At 29.8% G+C, this 18886-nt stretch overlaps 1 protein-coding gene and 1 long non-coding RNA gene across 2 annotated transcripts; both read left to right on the plus strand.

Annotated features, from left to right (window-relative positions):
• The first annotated feature begins 6414 nt into the window (after positions 1-6414).
• LOC130498475 (uncharacterized) lies at positions 6415-8540 on the plus strand. Its single transcript, XR_008937367.1, has 7 exons — positions 6415-6740; positions 6977-7224; positions 7321-7390; positions 7487-7605; positions 7694-7759; positions 7846-7950; positions 8105-8540. It is a non-coding gene; the product is annotated as an uncharacterized LOC130498475 (long non-coding RNA).
• Positions 8541-10935: 2395 nt separating this feature from the next.
• On the plus strand, positions 10936-11616 carry LOC130499110 (protein TRACHEARY ELEMENT DIFFERENTIATION-RELATED 7A-like). The gene has a single exon (XM_056993012.1). It carries the CDS (start codon positions 10936-10938, stop codon positions 11614-11616), a length of 681 nt encoding a protein of 226 aa, XP_056848992.1.
• The last annotated feature ends 7270 nt before the right edge of the window (positions 11617-18886 follow it).

Consider the following 18886-nt stretch of genomic DNA (forward strand, 5'->3'; position numbering starts at 1 on the left):
ATGTAAAAATAATAAATCAAAATAATAAATCATAGTTTCACAGATGTGTTAATCGTAATATGAATAATACAATGTGAAGCTATAATTAAATCAAAAAGTATATACTAAATAGAATTTTAAAGGAATGCATCTAATTAGTTACGTCGTATCAAACATTTACGAACCACATTTTTTTGTTTATCGGTGGCTTTTTTGAAAACACATTTTAGTGACTTTATTTGTTGGACCTAGGGGTGTTTAATCCAGATTTCGGTTTTGTTTTTTTTGGTTTTCCGGTATTTCGGTTAGTAAAATATAACTACCACTCTAAATCATATTTACTTAGGTTCAGTTTATATACTATCGGTTTTCTATTTATTCGGTTTTATACCAAAAACATAATTATTTAGTTTGATGTAATATTATATTAATTTTAGAGTCATGTTGTCAATGCAGTCACTTATTAAAAAATATTATATGTTCGTATAAATGAAAAAAAAAAGAATAACGATTATACCATCAAATAAAATAATCAAATCTGAACTAAAATAAAGTTTGGAATTTTCAAAATAAAAATAATAAACAAAACATAAGCATGAAAGAAAAGTTTTTTTCACTCTTTCATATTTAGTGTTCATCAAAGTCATTATTCTTCGATTGAATACAAAACTCTGTTCGTTTATAGATAAGAAAAACAATTGTGAATAATTTCCACTAATTGTTGTCCATCAAATTTATAACATTCACTTCAATTTAGTCAATGCTAAAATAAAGAAAAAATATTTTTTAAAAGACTAAGAAGATATAAGAATCCTCGATTGCGATGTATTGTTATGTAATTATATAGTTGATGTGTTTTAGATATTAGAGCTTCTCTATTACTATAAAAATATGGTAATGGTTATTAACAAAAAAATAACTTATATAAAAACATATTTTCATGTGTCATTATAAAATAGATACACATGTTTCTACTTTTGATCTGTTTTGTTCGGGTTATTCGGTTATAAATCAGACCATATCCAAATCCTACGGTTTTTATAAAATCATATCCATTCGGTTTATATAGTATATACTAAAAATAAACTAAATTATCTATTCTGGTTCGGTCCAGAACCGTTCGGTTTTACCATATTGAACAGTCCTAGTTGGACCTCATTTTGGTGGACCGTACATGTTAAGAATAATTAAGATAAGTCAAACCAATAATTATTATATATATATATATATATATATATATATAGAGAGAGAGAGAGAGAGAGAGAGAAAATTGCATTTTAAACATCGAAAGTGTCACTTTCGAACTTTCTAACACTTTAAACCTTGAAGTTTTTTTGCTATCACTTTAAATCTTCAAAGTGACATTTTTAGCATAATAAACTTCTAACGACGTTTTCCTATTCATATGTGACCGGTACTGTTCATTTTACAGGTAAAAAATTAATAAAAAGTAATAAAAACTCAGTAGATAGAATTCTCCAAAACCATCTCAACAATCTCTCCCACAGCACCAACACGAATATGGCTTCCTGGAAAATTTATTTTTCACCTAAATTTTCAACATAGATCTAATCAGAAAAATAGCTATTGTAAACTAAGATTTTAATTGAAGAGATATGGTAGAGGTTTTGGCTAGACTAATGAATTAGTCCATAATATATAGTAAAAAAACGTGTATAAAAGTTAATGAGAAAAAATCAGAAACTGAATATGTATATGTTTGTATTAAATGTATAAAGATCTTAGGGAATATTTTCGGGCAATTATGGTGACTGTTTTCAAATAATTTCCTATAATCATGCTTGCGAGAGTAATATTACATTTACTATCCGAATCAATTATTATTTATCTTCATATAAAGAATAAATTTCGGCTATTAGTCAATATATTTAGTTAATTGGTGATAGTTTACATACGGTCACAGTATTTAAATGTCATGTATTATGGAAACTTTATATTGGGTTAACTAATAATCAGTCAAGTTACATAAAAGTAGGTTTCATATTTTTACAATTTTCCCAATAATAATTGACTAATAACGTAATGTGTATAATTTGAGGAAATGTTAAAGCTCTTATGTCAAGTGACCACATTCTATGCATATGGTGAGGGAAGAATTATCTTATAAATGACAAATGAAAAAAATATCAAACAATTTATAGTACAATGTTTAAGAAAAAATTCAATATCGAAAAATATTTGTGAGCATTGGTGAATGATTTCTGATTTTGTACAATGTTTAAGAACCATTTCAATGAGGTTGTGTGAGTGTTCATATGTAATGCAAAAAACATTTCCTAACAATAACTAATAATCTGTCAAGTTAATGTTGTTTATATGTCAAGGAAAACATTTCCATGAAAATGTTGACAGGATAGAAGAGGCACGACAAACTAATTAATCATTTTACTTTTATTTGGCAGGTTGCAGCAATTATAATATTAAATGGTGGAGGAGTCCAAACGACGTCACGAAAAACAATTTACAAATACGTTTAAAGACCCATAATTTTATTGAAACTTAGAATGCTTATTCAACGAAGCAGTAAACTTGTTTATATAGTGAATAGAATATACATTAATGCTCTAACCGGTGACCACAAAGAGAATAATAAGAATAAAGAGGAATGAAATGGAGAGGAACAAAATAATAGGAATACTTATTCTTTTTTGTTCCTTGCCAGATTTTATAAGGAATACTTTTACTCTATAATTCCTTAAATTAAAATGAATGAGAAGGAACATTAGGAAATTAATATTCCACATGAATAGTGTAAAATTTGAGGAATGAAAAGGAATTACCCATTCCCACTCATTCTTTTGGTCACCATTTAGAGCCTAAGTAGTTAATGCGTATTATACGCCGTAATAGTAAGTAAATATTATATTTTGATAGGCAAAATCTGTCATATCGAAATTTGGACAAAATATACTCGTAATTCCTAATTTACTGATATTATAACAAAATATATAGAAAGTGAAAAGAATGCAACTAATTTCGTATGCGAATATATAAAAAATGAATCTAATTAGTTCCTAATTCACTCACTATTTAATATTTTTCAAAATTTGATTTATATATGCAAAACAAATTTGGAAAATCTTCGTAAAAATCATTTCAAAATATAGAAAGTGGAAAGGAAGAGAATAATCAAAATTCGATTTGGAAATAAAAAGATCATAATTCACTCTCTATTTAATATGAGTCAAAATTTTATTTCCATATGCAAAACAAATTTACTAAATCTTCTTAAAGATTATTTCAAAATATAGAAAGTGGAAATGAATGAAATAATCACGTGGACCATACACTCGAATCCCAAAATTGACTACTTTCCTTTTATACATATGCGGACATGAAACTATGTATAAGTAACATACGAATATGTAAGTCTGTCCAATGGCAATAGCCGTAATATTCTAAGGTGAGTAAGCCTTTTTCATAAAGCGTCTGAGAAGGAATCTCGTGCCGCCACGTCGTCAAAATGGCATACTCGTTAATATAGAACTCTTTTAAGGTTACTCTTTATTTTTGCTTCCATTTTAATACTAAGGGGATTTAAATTATTAACTTTTATTAAGATCTTCGATATAAAATTGCCAATGAAGGTTTATCAGGTAGCCAATGCATTCAATTGAAGTGTGTATGGGAAACTTCTCTTTGGTTCTATTTTGGGCAGGTCAATCTTAACTTGAACTGTCAAGCAAGCTAGTGCCAGCTAGAACCAAGTCAGGATGACAAAGACATTAATTTTGTTTTTTTTCTTTAACAATAAGTCTATCTGATTTATTACGAGAATTCATCTATTATATGTGATTGGTTTATTATTTATATAATACTACAAATAATCTCCATCCACATTCATGTTCAAGTTCCTTTTTTTGGTTTTATTAATCGAAAATTTTGTAGACTAAAATCTATACTAATTTTTGAAGTTGTGAAAATAGCATTTTTACCATTTTACGTCTCTAAATAACCAAGCATAATTTAAATAATAAGAAGGAGATTGGAATTAGGCTAACTTAAACAATTTTTGTTAGTTAATAAGATTAATTATGTTAAACACTAAACTACAAAGTCAACTGGTTCGACCACTCCAATGGTACTTCATTATTCAATTTTTGCTTCATTTAAAGTAATTTTTAACTTCATTTTTACTTCAAAATAAAGTAATGAACACTGCTGCTTCAAATTTGAAGCAGTATTGTTCATTATTTCATTTTGAAGCTGAACTTTCTAAATTATAAATGTGTCTTTAATTTTTGCTTATTCTTATTTTTTACCAAAATAAATTATATATGTTAATATTATCCAAACAATTTCAGAATTTCAACTATTCTTTTCATCTATTAGATATTTATATTAAAAACATACAATATTGATTTTAGGAACTTTAACTCGTTTAAAAATAATGAAAAATAAGCTCACATTTTACTTCTAAACACTTTTGTTAATCATTTAAAGGAAAAAATATATAAGATGTCTTTTTCTATAAAATATGATGTTCGGTGTTTGTTTATTCGTGTTATGTAATAAATTTCTTATATGATAATGTTTGACTTATACTAAACAATAATTATGTTGGATTACTATTAAAAAGAAAACAGTTAGTTAAAATTACTAAATATGAAAAGTGTAATGTATTATTAATAATTAATAATAAAATAGACATATAATATACTTGAAATACTCTTTTTACAAGAAAGAAATGAAGCAAACTATTGGAGAAAATGTGCTCCATTTTTGCTTCATTTTTAATAAAGCGCACTTTTGAAGCAGAAAATAAAGCCAATCATTGAAGATGCCCTTATAAATTATGTAATTTTCTATCACTTGATTCTACCATTTTTATTCCGTATTTATGACATAGCAATCCTCAAAATACATAAACAAAAATAATCTCTTCAAGTTCAAATATAATATGGAATGTTATGTGGAAAACATTTGCCAAGAAAAATGCTGTGGAAAACAAAACTAGGTTGATTCTGTTGGGTTTCTTCTAAATCCGTGTCCAATTCTACCACGAATGATTAGTACGATATTGTCCACTTTGGGTCTGAAGGCAAAGCCCACATGGATTTGGTTTTGGTTTCCTTCCCAAAAGACCTCATACTAATCATAATTGGACATTTCTTTATATACTAGACATTATTTGTCTAAACTTTCAATGTGGGACTTTGTTTGCATTCACAACAAACCTCCTCTTAAATCAAGTACCACATGAACCCTTGGTTTTCAGCCTCCAGTGAAACCTGGCACACGTCTTGTATCGCCGTAATCACCAACGGGTTTCTTCACCTAACCCTTGTTACACCATTAGGATTTATTCACCTAACCTTCACTACAGCATTAGGACATTCACCACCTAATCCTTCCAGCACCATTAGGAATATCCACCTAATCTTGTATTGTCGTTATGGAGAGACTTTCGATATGTCTTCTGCACTACTTAGTCGCGAAGTCACCTTAAGGATTCTCCTCCCACAACTGAAGCTTCCAGGATCTTTGACTGGCTTCTGCTATGTTTCCTCCCTTCCCATCAAAGATGGAGCAATTTGAACTTGAAGGGTATTTTGGTCTTCTTGCAGATTTTCGTCAACTTGACTCTGATACCAACTGTTGGGCTTTCTCAAGCCCATGTCCAACTGTTGGGCTTTCTCAAGCCTATGTCCAAACTAAGGGTTTTGATACTTATACCAACAGGGGGAAGCGGGAGGAGTTGTTGTGAACGAACGCGAATTAACTTAGAAGAAAACAAAAGAGAAAAAACGAATTGAAGCAAATACCCATTTAGGGTTTCTTATTATTGTGTGGATGAATAATCTTACAAACCCTTAAACCCATATATTATACTGACCTCAAAACCTGATTTCCTTTTTCCCTATAGGAATACATACTTATATAGAAAAAGTAAATTTTCTAAACTGAAAAGGCATATTGTACCAACAAATGCTGGGTTTTTACTGGTGCGCAGATATTTAAGACACACATATGAAACATATTCATAATCCCCACGACAACTTCTCAAAAAAAACTTCTCATATGATGGTGGATTTTTTAATTCTCTTTTGAGATTTGATCACCCCCAGTATATAAAATAGATTGAGTTAGAGTATTCAGGGTGTCCAACTCGATATATTAAATCACCCAATAAAATGATTTTATTTTGCCGCATCACACTCGCATTAATCAATACAAGAAAAATATCGAATCATTCTTCTTGGCTCATAGTAATTCACCACATGACCCATTTCAAGCACATCTCTCCATACAGTAGAATCGAAGATTAACTCCTATTCTTCCACTTTGTCGGCACCATTTTGCATCCCTGTGTATCTGAATTTATCATCCCTTCTTGATCATTCAATTCTGTTTTTACTCCTAGACATTATCGTTCCGGCTTTATTTGTTTGCCACGTTATATAAACCTCTTCACCACCAATCTCTGCCCCTCACAAAAATCACCAGAAAATTAAAAAAAAAACATATACAAAAAAGAAGCTTGAATCAGAAGTTGCAGAGACGCAATCAAATATCGATTCATTGAATACGAATCTCAATGATTTTGGCGTACGATAAATTGATGTTTTGAATTCTAATCTTACCCACTGTTCAGATTCTAGGTTTGACGTTAAAATTCGTACGAAACTTCATCAAAACGGTGAATGAACCTGTGGCGAGTTGAAATCCCAACACCGCTGCTTCAGCGCTGTCTTGATAATCGTATAAAACACATCCGCCGAACATCTTTCTGTGCAGTGGTAATGTGTCTGAAAAAACTTAATGAACGGGTCTTTCTGATTACCAGGGATTCTCCATTCTGTCTTGGAAACAACACATGTATAAAATGCTTCAGAAGTTACTTTCGTCTCTTTGGATTTGTTTTGTTAGATAAATTAGAAGATGTACTTTGATATGCTATTCCTAATTCAATTATATTAGCATCAGTAGTCTTAGATATATTAATAAAATTTTCCATATATTTCTTATAACGCAGTGAGTGGTGTGTTTGTGGGACTAATTCACCATGAAAGATGATGCTGTTACACCAGATCCTAATGACGAGGAAGATGATATCTTTTATTGCTCACTTTATGATTTAGAAATTTGCTTTTCTCAGATACACATTTGTTATGAAAGTTTGACTTCTCTAGACGGTTTCTTTGTGTTTTATTTAAGTTAAACGTAGTAGTAATATTGCAGGACATGTAAATGGTGTGTTGGAGGTTTGCTCACAATTTCAGGGTAACGTTTGGTGGTTTAACTCCTGAGTCTGAAACTCTTTTGTTTTGTTTGTTTGTTTATCCATAAGCTTTATCTTTGGATGTTTGGTGTAATTAGTGTCTCAATAAATGCGTAAAGAAAAGGAAGCACCACTTTCATACTTCTAATAGTGTTCGTCTTGCTCATGGTTTGTATTGTCTCTCTCAACTACTTAAAAAACAAAAACCTATAGTTCATTGACGTAACAACTTTGATTGCCTTTTGTTGCAACAACTAATTATAGAAGGTGGAACAGCCATTGCCATATTTTCCAGATGTTTTGTTGCAAAGAAAAGGATGGAAACCGAACTCAAGAGAAGGCTTCATGTAGTGTTCCTTAGTTGGTCCCTTGCTCCAATATATGTATGCTCTTCACACTTGCTTATTTCTCATGAAATATAATGCAATTGCTCTTGCCTTATGAAGTTTGCAATGTTTTGCATTCTTATAGGTTCTGTTGATTTTGTTAACGGTCTACGTTTAAGAAATTATGGGGCAGCTTTTCCTCTTACATCTGGTACTCATCAGAAATGTAACTCTTATACAGTCTCCTAACCATAAATCTAGCAGAATTAGTTTGTTTCATATTTTATTCTCTTACAGGTAGTGTTCAAATACTTGTAGAGGATGAGAAAATATTAGCAATGGGGGGGGAAGGAATCAGTTTACCGAAGGAAATCAGTTTACCAGAGTGGACCCTTTTGATGAGTTAAGATTTTTCTTTAAGTGAAAGCTCGATTTTGATTTGTCTGAAAGACCATGAAAATTTTTAATCTCAAAGTTCAATAGTTTATGTTCAAGAAAGCAAATGAGGTGATTACATACTCTCTTTCAGTTAACATTTTTTCCTTCTCAAATATAGGATTCAGGTGTCGATAGAAGGAGATGGTCGTTCAACTTCTCCCATACTTATTAACAAGCAATCATGTTTCCATGTAAGCATAAATCCATCAAGCTGATCATTTGGTATCGAGAATGCTGACCTCTGTGGAAAAAGATAGGCTGTTCAAGATTTTAGTCCAAAAATCTATCGAACCAAAAACTCAGACAAAGCTCTGAAATCATCGGATTCTGGTATACTGTCCGAAAAATTAGTGTTTCTGAAATCTGTGCACACATCGAAGATATTAGCTTATGGTGGAGATATTAGCTTCTGATAATTATTTGTATCAGTTTCTTTTGGTGAAAGCCAAAAATGATTTTAATTTGATCTATATGTGTTTAGTGGCTATCTAGCTAATAACTTGATTTAAACACTTTCTAAGTTTCTTTTAAGTTTAAGGAAGGGTTAGAGTAAAGATATTGGTTCCAAGTGGTCCAAACAATGAAACGTCTCTACCTTCTCCACAATATTCTATAGTAGATTTTGGAGTGAAGAGAATGGTTCCAAGCAGCCCAAACAATGAAACGTGTCCACTTTCTCCACCACATTTCATAGCAGATTGTGGAATGAAAATATTGGTTTCAAGCGGCCCAAACAATGAAATGTCTCCACCTTCTCCACCACAAACGGATTTTGGAATGAAAAGATTGGTTTCAAGGGACTCAAACAATGAAACCTCTCCACCTTCTCCACCACATTTCATAGCAGATTCTGGAATGAAGAGATTAGTTCCAAGCGGCCCAAATAATGAAACGTCTCCACCTTCTCCACCACATTTCATAGCGGATTTTGGATTGAAAAGATCGGTTTTAAGCGGCTCAAACAATGAAATGTCTCACCTTCTCTACCACAATCCATAGTAGATATTGAAGTAAAGCAATGGGTTACAAGTGGTCAAAGCAATAAAACGTCTCCACCTTCTATAGAATCTTGCATCAGTTTTACTTTATTCACGGTTAAATCATGTTTACAGAGGCTTTGCTCGATAATAAAACATAGTTTCATTATTTAAACTCAGAAAATCATCTTCTACACTAAGACATTTAAGAGATGAGGAAAAAAATCACACCAAGAAACATAAAACCTATGCAGATTTAGGAAGCCAACAAAGCTTCGACTTTTGCATTTATAATCATATTTTAGCTCTTTTGAAATCAACTAAAGAATCTTGTTTAAAATGTTCAAGATTAAACTATCAACTATGTTCATTTGAGAAGAAAATAATGTTATTTCCATTTTGCTCTGCGTTACAAGCTGAACTATGCAAATAGTGAAATCATCGATGATTAAAAATAAAAAGAGAAATATCGAAAGTATACAAAGATTTGTGAAGAGACAATGTTCTCCCAATATACTGTTTGATTCATCCAAGCAAAGTACTTGTGCTTACACCATTGATTACCCAAACATAGAGGAATATGCTTCCGACAACACCTCCGGACCAGCTACTTCATCATTGAATATCTCTATGTTAATCACTAGATATTGAAAGAGAAACCCACTACTATATTGATGTTCTAAAAAACATTCTATTGGAAGTCTCTCAAGTAGAGTCTCTCACAAAAATATAATAAAAGAGCCTTTCAAAATTTTAAAATACTTATGTCAAAGTTGTTCAAATAAGAGATTCTAGCATGAATATCTCAAAATTTTAAGAAACTCTCAAACTAAATATTAATACTTTATGATGGACAAAAAATATATATATATAAGAGAAGGAACGTCCCCTCTAATAAATCATAACATGAAACTTGTCTTATTTTATAAAAGAGAGATCATATAGTTGTTATTTTTATATTATGTATATATATATATATAGGTTTGATGAAATAAAACATAGTTTATATATATATATATATATATATATATATATAAACTATGTTTTCTTTCATCAAACCTATTTTCCAACAGATAAAGCTTTCATTCTTGGACAAAACCCAAAATTTCCTTGTATCAAATTGATCAAATTCAAGTTTTCCAAAACATTTCTTCTTCTGATAATTTATATGTGTTCGTTAATTTCCCACTTGTTGATTCACTTAGAATATCATCATTAATTAATTTTTATGACATTATAATAAGGTATTTTAGTTTCAGTTTTTATTTTAGTTCAAATTTCTTTAAATTATGACATCTATATTATTTTCATCAACAAAAATCTTTACATGTATTTGATCAATTTAGAAATAAATTTCAAAATTAACAAAGTCAAATGTACTTAAAGATACGTTAATTTACTTTCAGAAGATTTTATTTGGTATATCAAATATTTATTACAGATATACTGTCGCGTGATATTTTACTTAAAAAGTCATATAATTTCCCTAAAAAAAATATTATGATATCTATATTTTTTAGAGGAACTAATAACTAACTATAAATAGCTCTAGTCAGAAAGTTAAGTTACATCACATTCATTTTTCAACATGTACAACAAAAATACAAAAAAAAAACATGAAGAGTTTCTTTGGAGTTGTTTTGTTTCAGTTCTTGTATTTTACACTATCTTTAGCAATTCGTGATAGTTTTCTCTTTACTTCTGACTTCGATGTGTCTAGAAATGTTTCTTATGATGAAATAAAAAAAATTGGTTCCAAGCAGCCTAAATAATGAGACGTCTCTTCCGTATCCACCAGTTTCAAGAGAGAATGTTGGAGTGAAGAGATTGGTTCCAACCGGCCCAAACAATGAAACTTCTCCACCTTCTCCACCACATTCCATAGAAAGTATTGGAGTAGAGATTGGTTCCAAGTGGCCCAAACAATGAAACGTCTCCACCTTCTCCACCACATTTCATAGCAGATTCTGGAATGAAGAGATTGGTTCCAAGCGGCCCAAACAATGAAACGTCTCCACCTTCTCCACCACATTTCATAGCGGATTCTGGAATGAAAAGATTGGTTCCAACCGGCCCAAACAATGAAACGTCTCCACCTTCTCCACCACATTTCATAGCAGATCCTGGAATGAAGAGATTGGTTCCAACCGGCCCAAACAATGAAACGTCTCCACCTTCTCCACCACATTTCATAGCGGATTCTGGAATGAAGAGATTGGTTCCAACCGGCCCAAACAATGAAACGTCTCCACCTTCTCCACCACATTTCATAGCGGATTCTGGAATGAAGAGATTGGTTCCAACCGGCCCAAACAATGAAACATCTCCACCTTCTCCACCACATTTCATAGCGGATTCTGGAATGAAGAGATTGGTTCCAACCGGCCCAAACAATGAAACGTCTCCACCTTCTCCACCACATTTCATAGCGGATTCTGGAATGAAAAGATTGGTTCCAAGCGGCCCAAACAATGAAACGTCTCCACCTTCTCCACCACATTTCATAGCAGATTTTGGAATGAAGAGATTGGTTCCAAGCGGCCCAAATAATGAAACGTCTCCACCTTCTCCACCACATTCCATAGTAGATATTGAAGTGAAGCAATGGGTTACAAGCGGTCCAAGTAATGAAAGGTCTCCACCTTCTATATAAAATCTTGCATCGGTTTTACTTTAATCAAGGTTAAATCATGTTTACAATTTTAATATAAGTTATAAACGATGAGGCTTTGCTCGATAATAAAACATAGTTTCATTATTTAAACTCAGAAAATTATCTTCTACACTAAGATATTTAAGAGATGGAAAAAAAATTCACACCAAGAAACATAAAACCTATGCACATTTAGGAAGCCAACAAAGCTTCCACTTTTGCATTTATAGTTACATTTTAGCTCTTTTGAAATCAACTAAATAATCTTGTTTAAAATGTTCAAGATTAAACTATCAACTATTTTCATTTGAGAAGAAAATAATATTGTTTCCATTTTGCTCTGTGTTGCAAGCTGAACTATGCCAATAGTAAAATCCTCGATGACTAAAAATAAAAAGAAAAATCTCGTAAGTATACAAAGATTTGTGAAGACACACTATTCTCCCAATATGCTGGTTGAGTCATTCAAGCAAAGTACTTGGCGAGAGACTCCTGATGCGCAGAGCCTTACGTCAATGGAATGACAAGCTAATGAAAAATTTAGATCTTTTTTGAAATATTAGAGAAGTAAAAAATATTTAATAATAAAGTGGCTCTTTATTTATACAATTTTTGTTTAAAATCATTATTTATACATATTTTAGGAAACATCTATTTTGAATATTTTATTTTTCTTTTACTTTTTCTTTGCTGATTACTTTCTCCATACGAGTTATTCTTATTTAGTGGACCGATATAAATTTAGGATTGTATTTATGGAAGGATGCTAAATCCTTTTTTTTTTTTGCTAAACTGTAAATATCATATAAATGAAGAAAAAAATATAATCCATACTCTTGAAGACAGCAGCAGCCGGGACAGAGATCTGATTATGAATCAAGTTTTTACGCTGTTTCCAAAGGTGGAACACAACCATCTGCTAAATCCATCTTCAACAGCAAGCCACTAGTTTGTAGAATGAATGTTGTCCAAGATCGATAAACTTGTAAAATAACCACCTTAGCATAAAATCTTATCAACATGTTTCATAAAATTTATCTTGTTGTGAAGTATGAGTACATAAGATTAGCAAACATCTTTGATTGAGCAAGGATCACGATTCTCATATTTGAATGCTCAATTATATTCATACACGAGCTCTCATGGACAAGCCATCATGAACGAGATGCAATGGACGGGATGTCATGGACAAAATTACCATTGATGGGCTGTAGTGGGTGGATTTTTGCGTGGATGGACTGTAGTAGACGAGCCATGGACAAGCAGTCATGGACGTACGCATCATCGTGGACATTCGGTCATAAATGGGTTTTCATGGAATATGAGATCGTCATGGATTTTGTCTTGAGAAAGAAACAAGATCTTAATGTGCTAACTTCATGAGGAGTTTGCTTTAACTATATAACGGATTCAGAGTAATTCTATATGACGAGTTTACGGTAACTCCGTATAATAAAATAAGTGCAAGGATTAGATGTAACAGTGAGATTAGTGATGACAATATCAATGACTATGAGATCTTGTACCAAAAAAGACCGGTGACTTCCTGTAAGGAAGCAGTCAATGTGTTGATGAGATATGTGATGACTGATGATGGTGTGATCACATGATCGACAAGATCTCCATGATCATGATTTGAGAGATTATGCTCCAATAACTAATTTAAGTTCTTTATCAAGGTCCTTCCAAAATATTAAACAAAAAATCTAAATACTAAAAAACTTAAACGTGAAAAGGAGTTAAATCCAAACTTTATTTTGTACTAGTTTTGGACCCGTGGGTTGCACGAGTTTTATTTGATGTTTTAATTTCACGAACACGTAAAAAGAATAAAAATATTTTTTCACATTAATTCTCAGATTTTTCAGTATATATTGGTGATTATTTTAGTAACAATAATCTGTTTTCTTACATAAACTTTTGATTGGTATTTCTATTTCAATAATTATAGTCTTTTAAATAGTATATAAATATTTTATTTTTAATAAATACATCACTTTTGATTATTTTTCAAAATAATATTAGTTATAGTTAATTGAAACATATAGAACTCTGAACTCTATATATTGTTTATATTGTTTAAGACAAATTAAAAACAACACAATTCAAAATATTAATGTTACATAAAACCCTTGTTCGGAAACTCGTTAGGTGTTACGCGTGCGCTCGGGTTACGCCTAGCGGTTTATGATAAAAATTGGAGATTGCTTGAAGATTAAACGAAGATTTATTTTTTTAAGGATTTTATGTTATATGATACATTTGTAACAAATTTCAACAAAGATACACGGCACAGCGGTTCAGGTTTAGCTTATTGACCAAATAACCCAAGTTTGAAGGAAGGTAAAGACATTTTTGCATGTTTTTCATGGTTTAAGTTTAATGAAGGGTAATTTCGTCTTTAACCTTTCGTCTTGCTCTTTTCATGTTTAGGGTTTCTGCAGTTTTTTGACTCGACGGCTATTCGATTTAGACGATTTCTACATCACTTTTCTTCTTTTTTTTTGCTATTTCCGTGTAAATATCATGAAACTTATGCATATTATTTGATCTATACGCTAAAAAGAGTGATATATTAAGGTTTTTTGGAGACTCCGATTTTCTCACTGAATAAGGCCAATTTGCCACGGTTGGAGACTCTATATATTGTTTATATTGTTTAAGACAAATTAAAAACAACACAATTCAAAATGTTAATGTTACATAAAACCCTTGTTCGGAAACTCGTTAGGCGTTACGCGTGCGCTCGGGTTACGCCTAGCGGTTTATGATAAAAATCGGAGATTACTTGAAGATTAAACGGAGATTTATTTTTTAAGGATTTTATGTTATATGATACATTTGTAACAAATTTCAACAAAGATACAAGGCACAGCGGTTCATGTTTAGCTTATTGACCAAATAACCCAAGTTTGAAGGAAGGTAAAGACATTTTTGCATGTTTTTCATGGTTTAATTTTAATGAAGGGTAATTTCGTCTTTAACCTGTCGTCTTACTCTTTTCATGTTTAGGGTTTCTGCAATTTTTTGACTCGACGGCTATTCAATTTAGATGATTTCAACATCACTTTTCTTCTTTTTTTTTTGGCTATTTCCGTGTAAATATCATGAAACTTATGCATATTATTTGATCTATAGACTAAAAAGAGTGACATATTAAGGTTTTTTGGAGACTCCGATTTTCTCACTGAATAAGGCCAATTTGCCACGGTTGGTAGCCGGATTACGTGTTTCCAGCGATTTTCCGTCCCTCGGCGGCTCGTTTTTGAAAAAGGCATAAAACCAATAAATATGTATTATTAATAGTCAGCTAAAAATCGAATATATTGTTGGATAAAACATCAAATTTTTTTACTCTAACATTCATGCCTTGACTTTAAACTCTTTTTCTATATATCATATATTATTGAATTTTTTTTTATATATAATATTTTGTAGAACACTATTGTTGTTATGTTTTAAAAATCTGAAGTCTGCAGGTATAGTGATTCTTGATAGTGGATATATAATTGCAAGACTGGACTTAGAAAATATATACCAACCTTTTAAGCTTTGATCTTAACTCGTTTTGATAGTCATTGCATAGTAAAGTCGTGTAGGAAATTGACGTCTTTCAGTTTGAAAGATCATTTTACATCTGTTGGTATGAAACCTATTCTACGAATAATAATATGTTTTTCCACATAACTTCCGGTTAGGATTTTTTCTTCAGTAATCATGTTGCCTATGCGAGTTACCAGTAATATTGTTCTATTACAAAGTATTTTTCTTTAATTTAAATTTCTTAGTAACATGACCTAAAACAACATAACCAATTTTATATGTCAATAAGAACAAACACACATAAGTGTAATCACACTAAGCGTAATAGTCAGATTAACTTCTCCATTAATTTAGACACAAAGAGATAACATCTATATGTACAACCGCCTAAGTATAAATGTAACAATAACTAACATACGGCAGCGTGACAATTATATTTTTTAAAAATTAAATAAACATCATTTTAATGCGAAAATCAGGATATCTAGTTATTTCCTTATGATGTGACACCCCCAAAAATTATAACACGAGAATATGTGAATAAACATACAAGAAAAATCACCTAATATTTTTCTTGTATTTCCTATTATGTTTGGTGTCAAAGTACGAGAACTGACAAAATATGAGAGATCTTAATCACATATATAGATGTGAATGATTTTAATTTCTTTTGGCTTGTGATTTAAAAAATAAAATTAACTATTTAAATAGAAAAGTTGATTATTCATAAAAAAATATTTGAAATAATTATTCTACAAATATTTTTTATTAGGATTTGAAGAAAGGAGAATTACTACGAACACTATTTTACCGTTTTCTTATGTTTAAGATTTTTTTTATGTTTAAGATTTTCGAAAAAGGACAATCACTATCAAATATTTTCTTACAATTATATATATTTTTTTTTTGTCGACAGCATTACAGACTCATGTATTTACTATGAAATATTTTCTTACGATTATATTTTCTTTAGAAATTTAGAAAACAAAAATTAATATTGAATAAAATATTTGACAAATATTTTTTGTTCAAAATTTTTTAAAAGTAAAAGTAGATAATAATAATACTAAATAATTTAAAAACAAGTTTTTATAAAAATCTCTTAGCAAAAAAAAAATAGTTTTTATGAAAATAGTTTTTATCATCATATTATATATTTTATTGATCATGAGATATTTTAACACATGTCAAAATTCTAAAAAGAAAATTACTATCAAATACTTTTTTACAATTATATTTTCTTTTGGAGTTTAGAAAAGGAAAATTAGTATTAAATAATTTTTTTTACAAATCTTCTCTTCTTTAGGACTATTAAAAATGAAATTTTATAGAAAATTTCCAATTAAATAAACTTTAAATTTAGTTTTTTTTGAAATTTTTTTTTGAAATATTTATTTTCTATTTTCTTAGTATATATATTTTTAATCATGAGATATTCTAACACATGTCACAATATTAAAAAGTATATTACAATCAAGTAATCTTTTTGTGAATATTTTGTTTACAATTTTAAAAATGTAAAATTACGATATAATTAAATTTTTAATAAAAATCATTTTTGTTTTGTTAGTATATTTATTTTAAATTATGAGTTAGTTTAACATACATCAAAATTTTATATGTAATTGTCATATGTCAAAATCATGTTAATTAGTAACTTTAAAGAACCAAGCTTAATATAATCTTTAACAAATTGTTTTTCAAATTTTTTTGTGTAGGATTTTTAAAAAGGAAAATTTCTAAAAGTTCCTATTAAATTATCCTTTGCAATTATATTTTTCTTAGGATTTTAAAAATGGAAAACTACTATTAGATAATATTTATAATTACTTTTGAACAAAATTTCTTTTTGTTATTATCTTATTATATATATATGTATATTTAATTATGAGATAGATTAATACATGTCGCAATCTTAAAAAATTTATTGACACATGTTGCAATTATGTTAATTAGCAACTCTGAAGAACCAAACTTTATATAATAAGATATTTATCAACATCGTAAAATATAATCTCGATTTCTTTTTATGTTAGTGAGAAATATTCAGTACTTATACCCACTATTTTGTACACAACAATTATTAGGATATGGATATGCATAACTTATGAGTAACCCTCTGTATTAGGATATGCACAAGAATATCATTTCAATTTTTTAAAAAATATATTAGCATATGGTATGTTGAGAAGACAAAAGATGTAAAATTAAAATTTTATCATGCGAAATTGTCAAAATGACTTAAAATTGGATTTTGAATACTTAAATACAAAAGTGTACCACAAATTCAATCAAATGCAAAATTAACTTAAAAGGCTAATGAAATTACAACCTCATTATGACCGAACAAAAATAATGTATTGAATTTTACCATTATAATCCTTCGCGTAAGAAGACTTACAAAGAAGTCTTCTAAGAGAAAACTTCTTTGTAAGTCTTCTAATAATTTAATTTTTTTATAAAAAACAATTTTGATGGGGAAAAATTAAAATCATGTAATAATAAACATTTCTAACTGATGTAAATTTAGTTTTACTAAAATTGAATTATTTTTAACATAGATAAGTGAATGTAGATTGAGTCATGATAGTCTTTGGTGTAAGGTTTGGTAACATATGTTGTAGTAATAGTTGGTATTTTTAAGGCAAGATTTTAAACTATCTCATAACTTAATTTAAACACTTTATAAGTATCTTTTAAGTTTAGTGGAGTGTTTTTTTGCTTAGTTATTTGATTATAGGGTTTGGAAGACTCACAGAAAACTTCCAAAGAAGTCTTCTGGAAGTCTCCTGACATATCCCGCCTAAATTTTAGTAGAATTTAGGGTTCCCGCCTAAATTTTAGAAGAATTTGGGTTTCTCGCCTAAGTCGAAGTCTTCCAGACGTCTTCTAGGCGAAGTCTTCCTATGTATTAGATCTTAGAAGTAATTAATAAAATTTATACAAAAATATTTTGAAAGGGAAAAAATTGAAATCATGTATTAACAAACATTTCTAAATGATGAAAATTTACTTTTACTAGAATTAAATTATTTTTAACATATATGAGTGAATACAGATTGAGTCATGATAGTCTTTGGTTTAGGGTTTGGTAACATATCTTGTAGTGTTGTTGGTAGTTTTAAAGTAAGATTTTGAAATCTTTTTCTTTAATTTGACCTACATGTGTTTAGTGGCTATCTAATAACTTGATTTAAACACTTTCTAAGTTTCTTTTAAGTTGAAGTAACTTGATTTAAACACTTTCTAAGTTTCTTTTAAGTTTAAGGAATGTTTTTTTCTATTTAGTTAGTTATTTGATTTTAGGAAGAATTCTACGTCCCAAGAAGTATTTTGCATCGAAAATATTTAACATAACTGGAATTTTTCTCCATATTTTTACACATTCTCTTTCTTCCTCCCAAATGATTGCAAGAGAAATGTAATGTTTCTCACTCTAAAACTCTCCAACCTCTCTCTAATCTCTTTGAATATCAAAACACCAAACTTTATATCCATTTCTCATTTTTTCTTATGCTTTTTCACTAATTTATCTTCTTTTTGCAGGTTTTTTGTTGCATGATTCTCATCTTTCACTCTTTCAAAGGTAAATCTAAAAATTTTGGATATGTTTTTTGTGTGTTTTTATTTGTTAGATTCTTAAAAGCTATAGATTCAACCACTGATTTGTTTATTTTGTAAGCATAAAATTTTCATTTTTTTTGAAGTTTTTCTCTGTTTTGAAGTC

This window comes from Raphanus sativus, chromosome 8 (assembly GCF_000801105.2).
Source record: "Raphanus sativus cultivar WK10039 chromosome 8, ASM80110v3, whole genome shotgun sequence".
In the NCBI taxonomy this organism is placed as follows: Eukaryota; Viridiplantae; Streptophyta; class Magnoliopsida; order Brassicales; family Brassicaceae; genus Raphanus; species Raphanus sativus.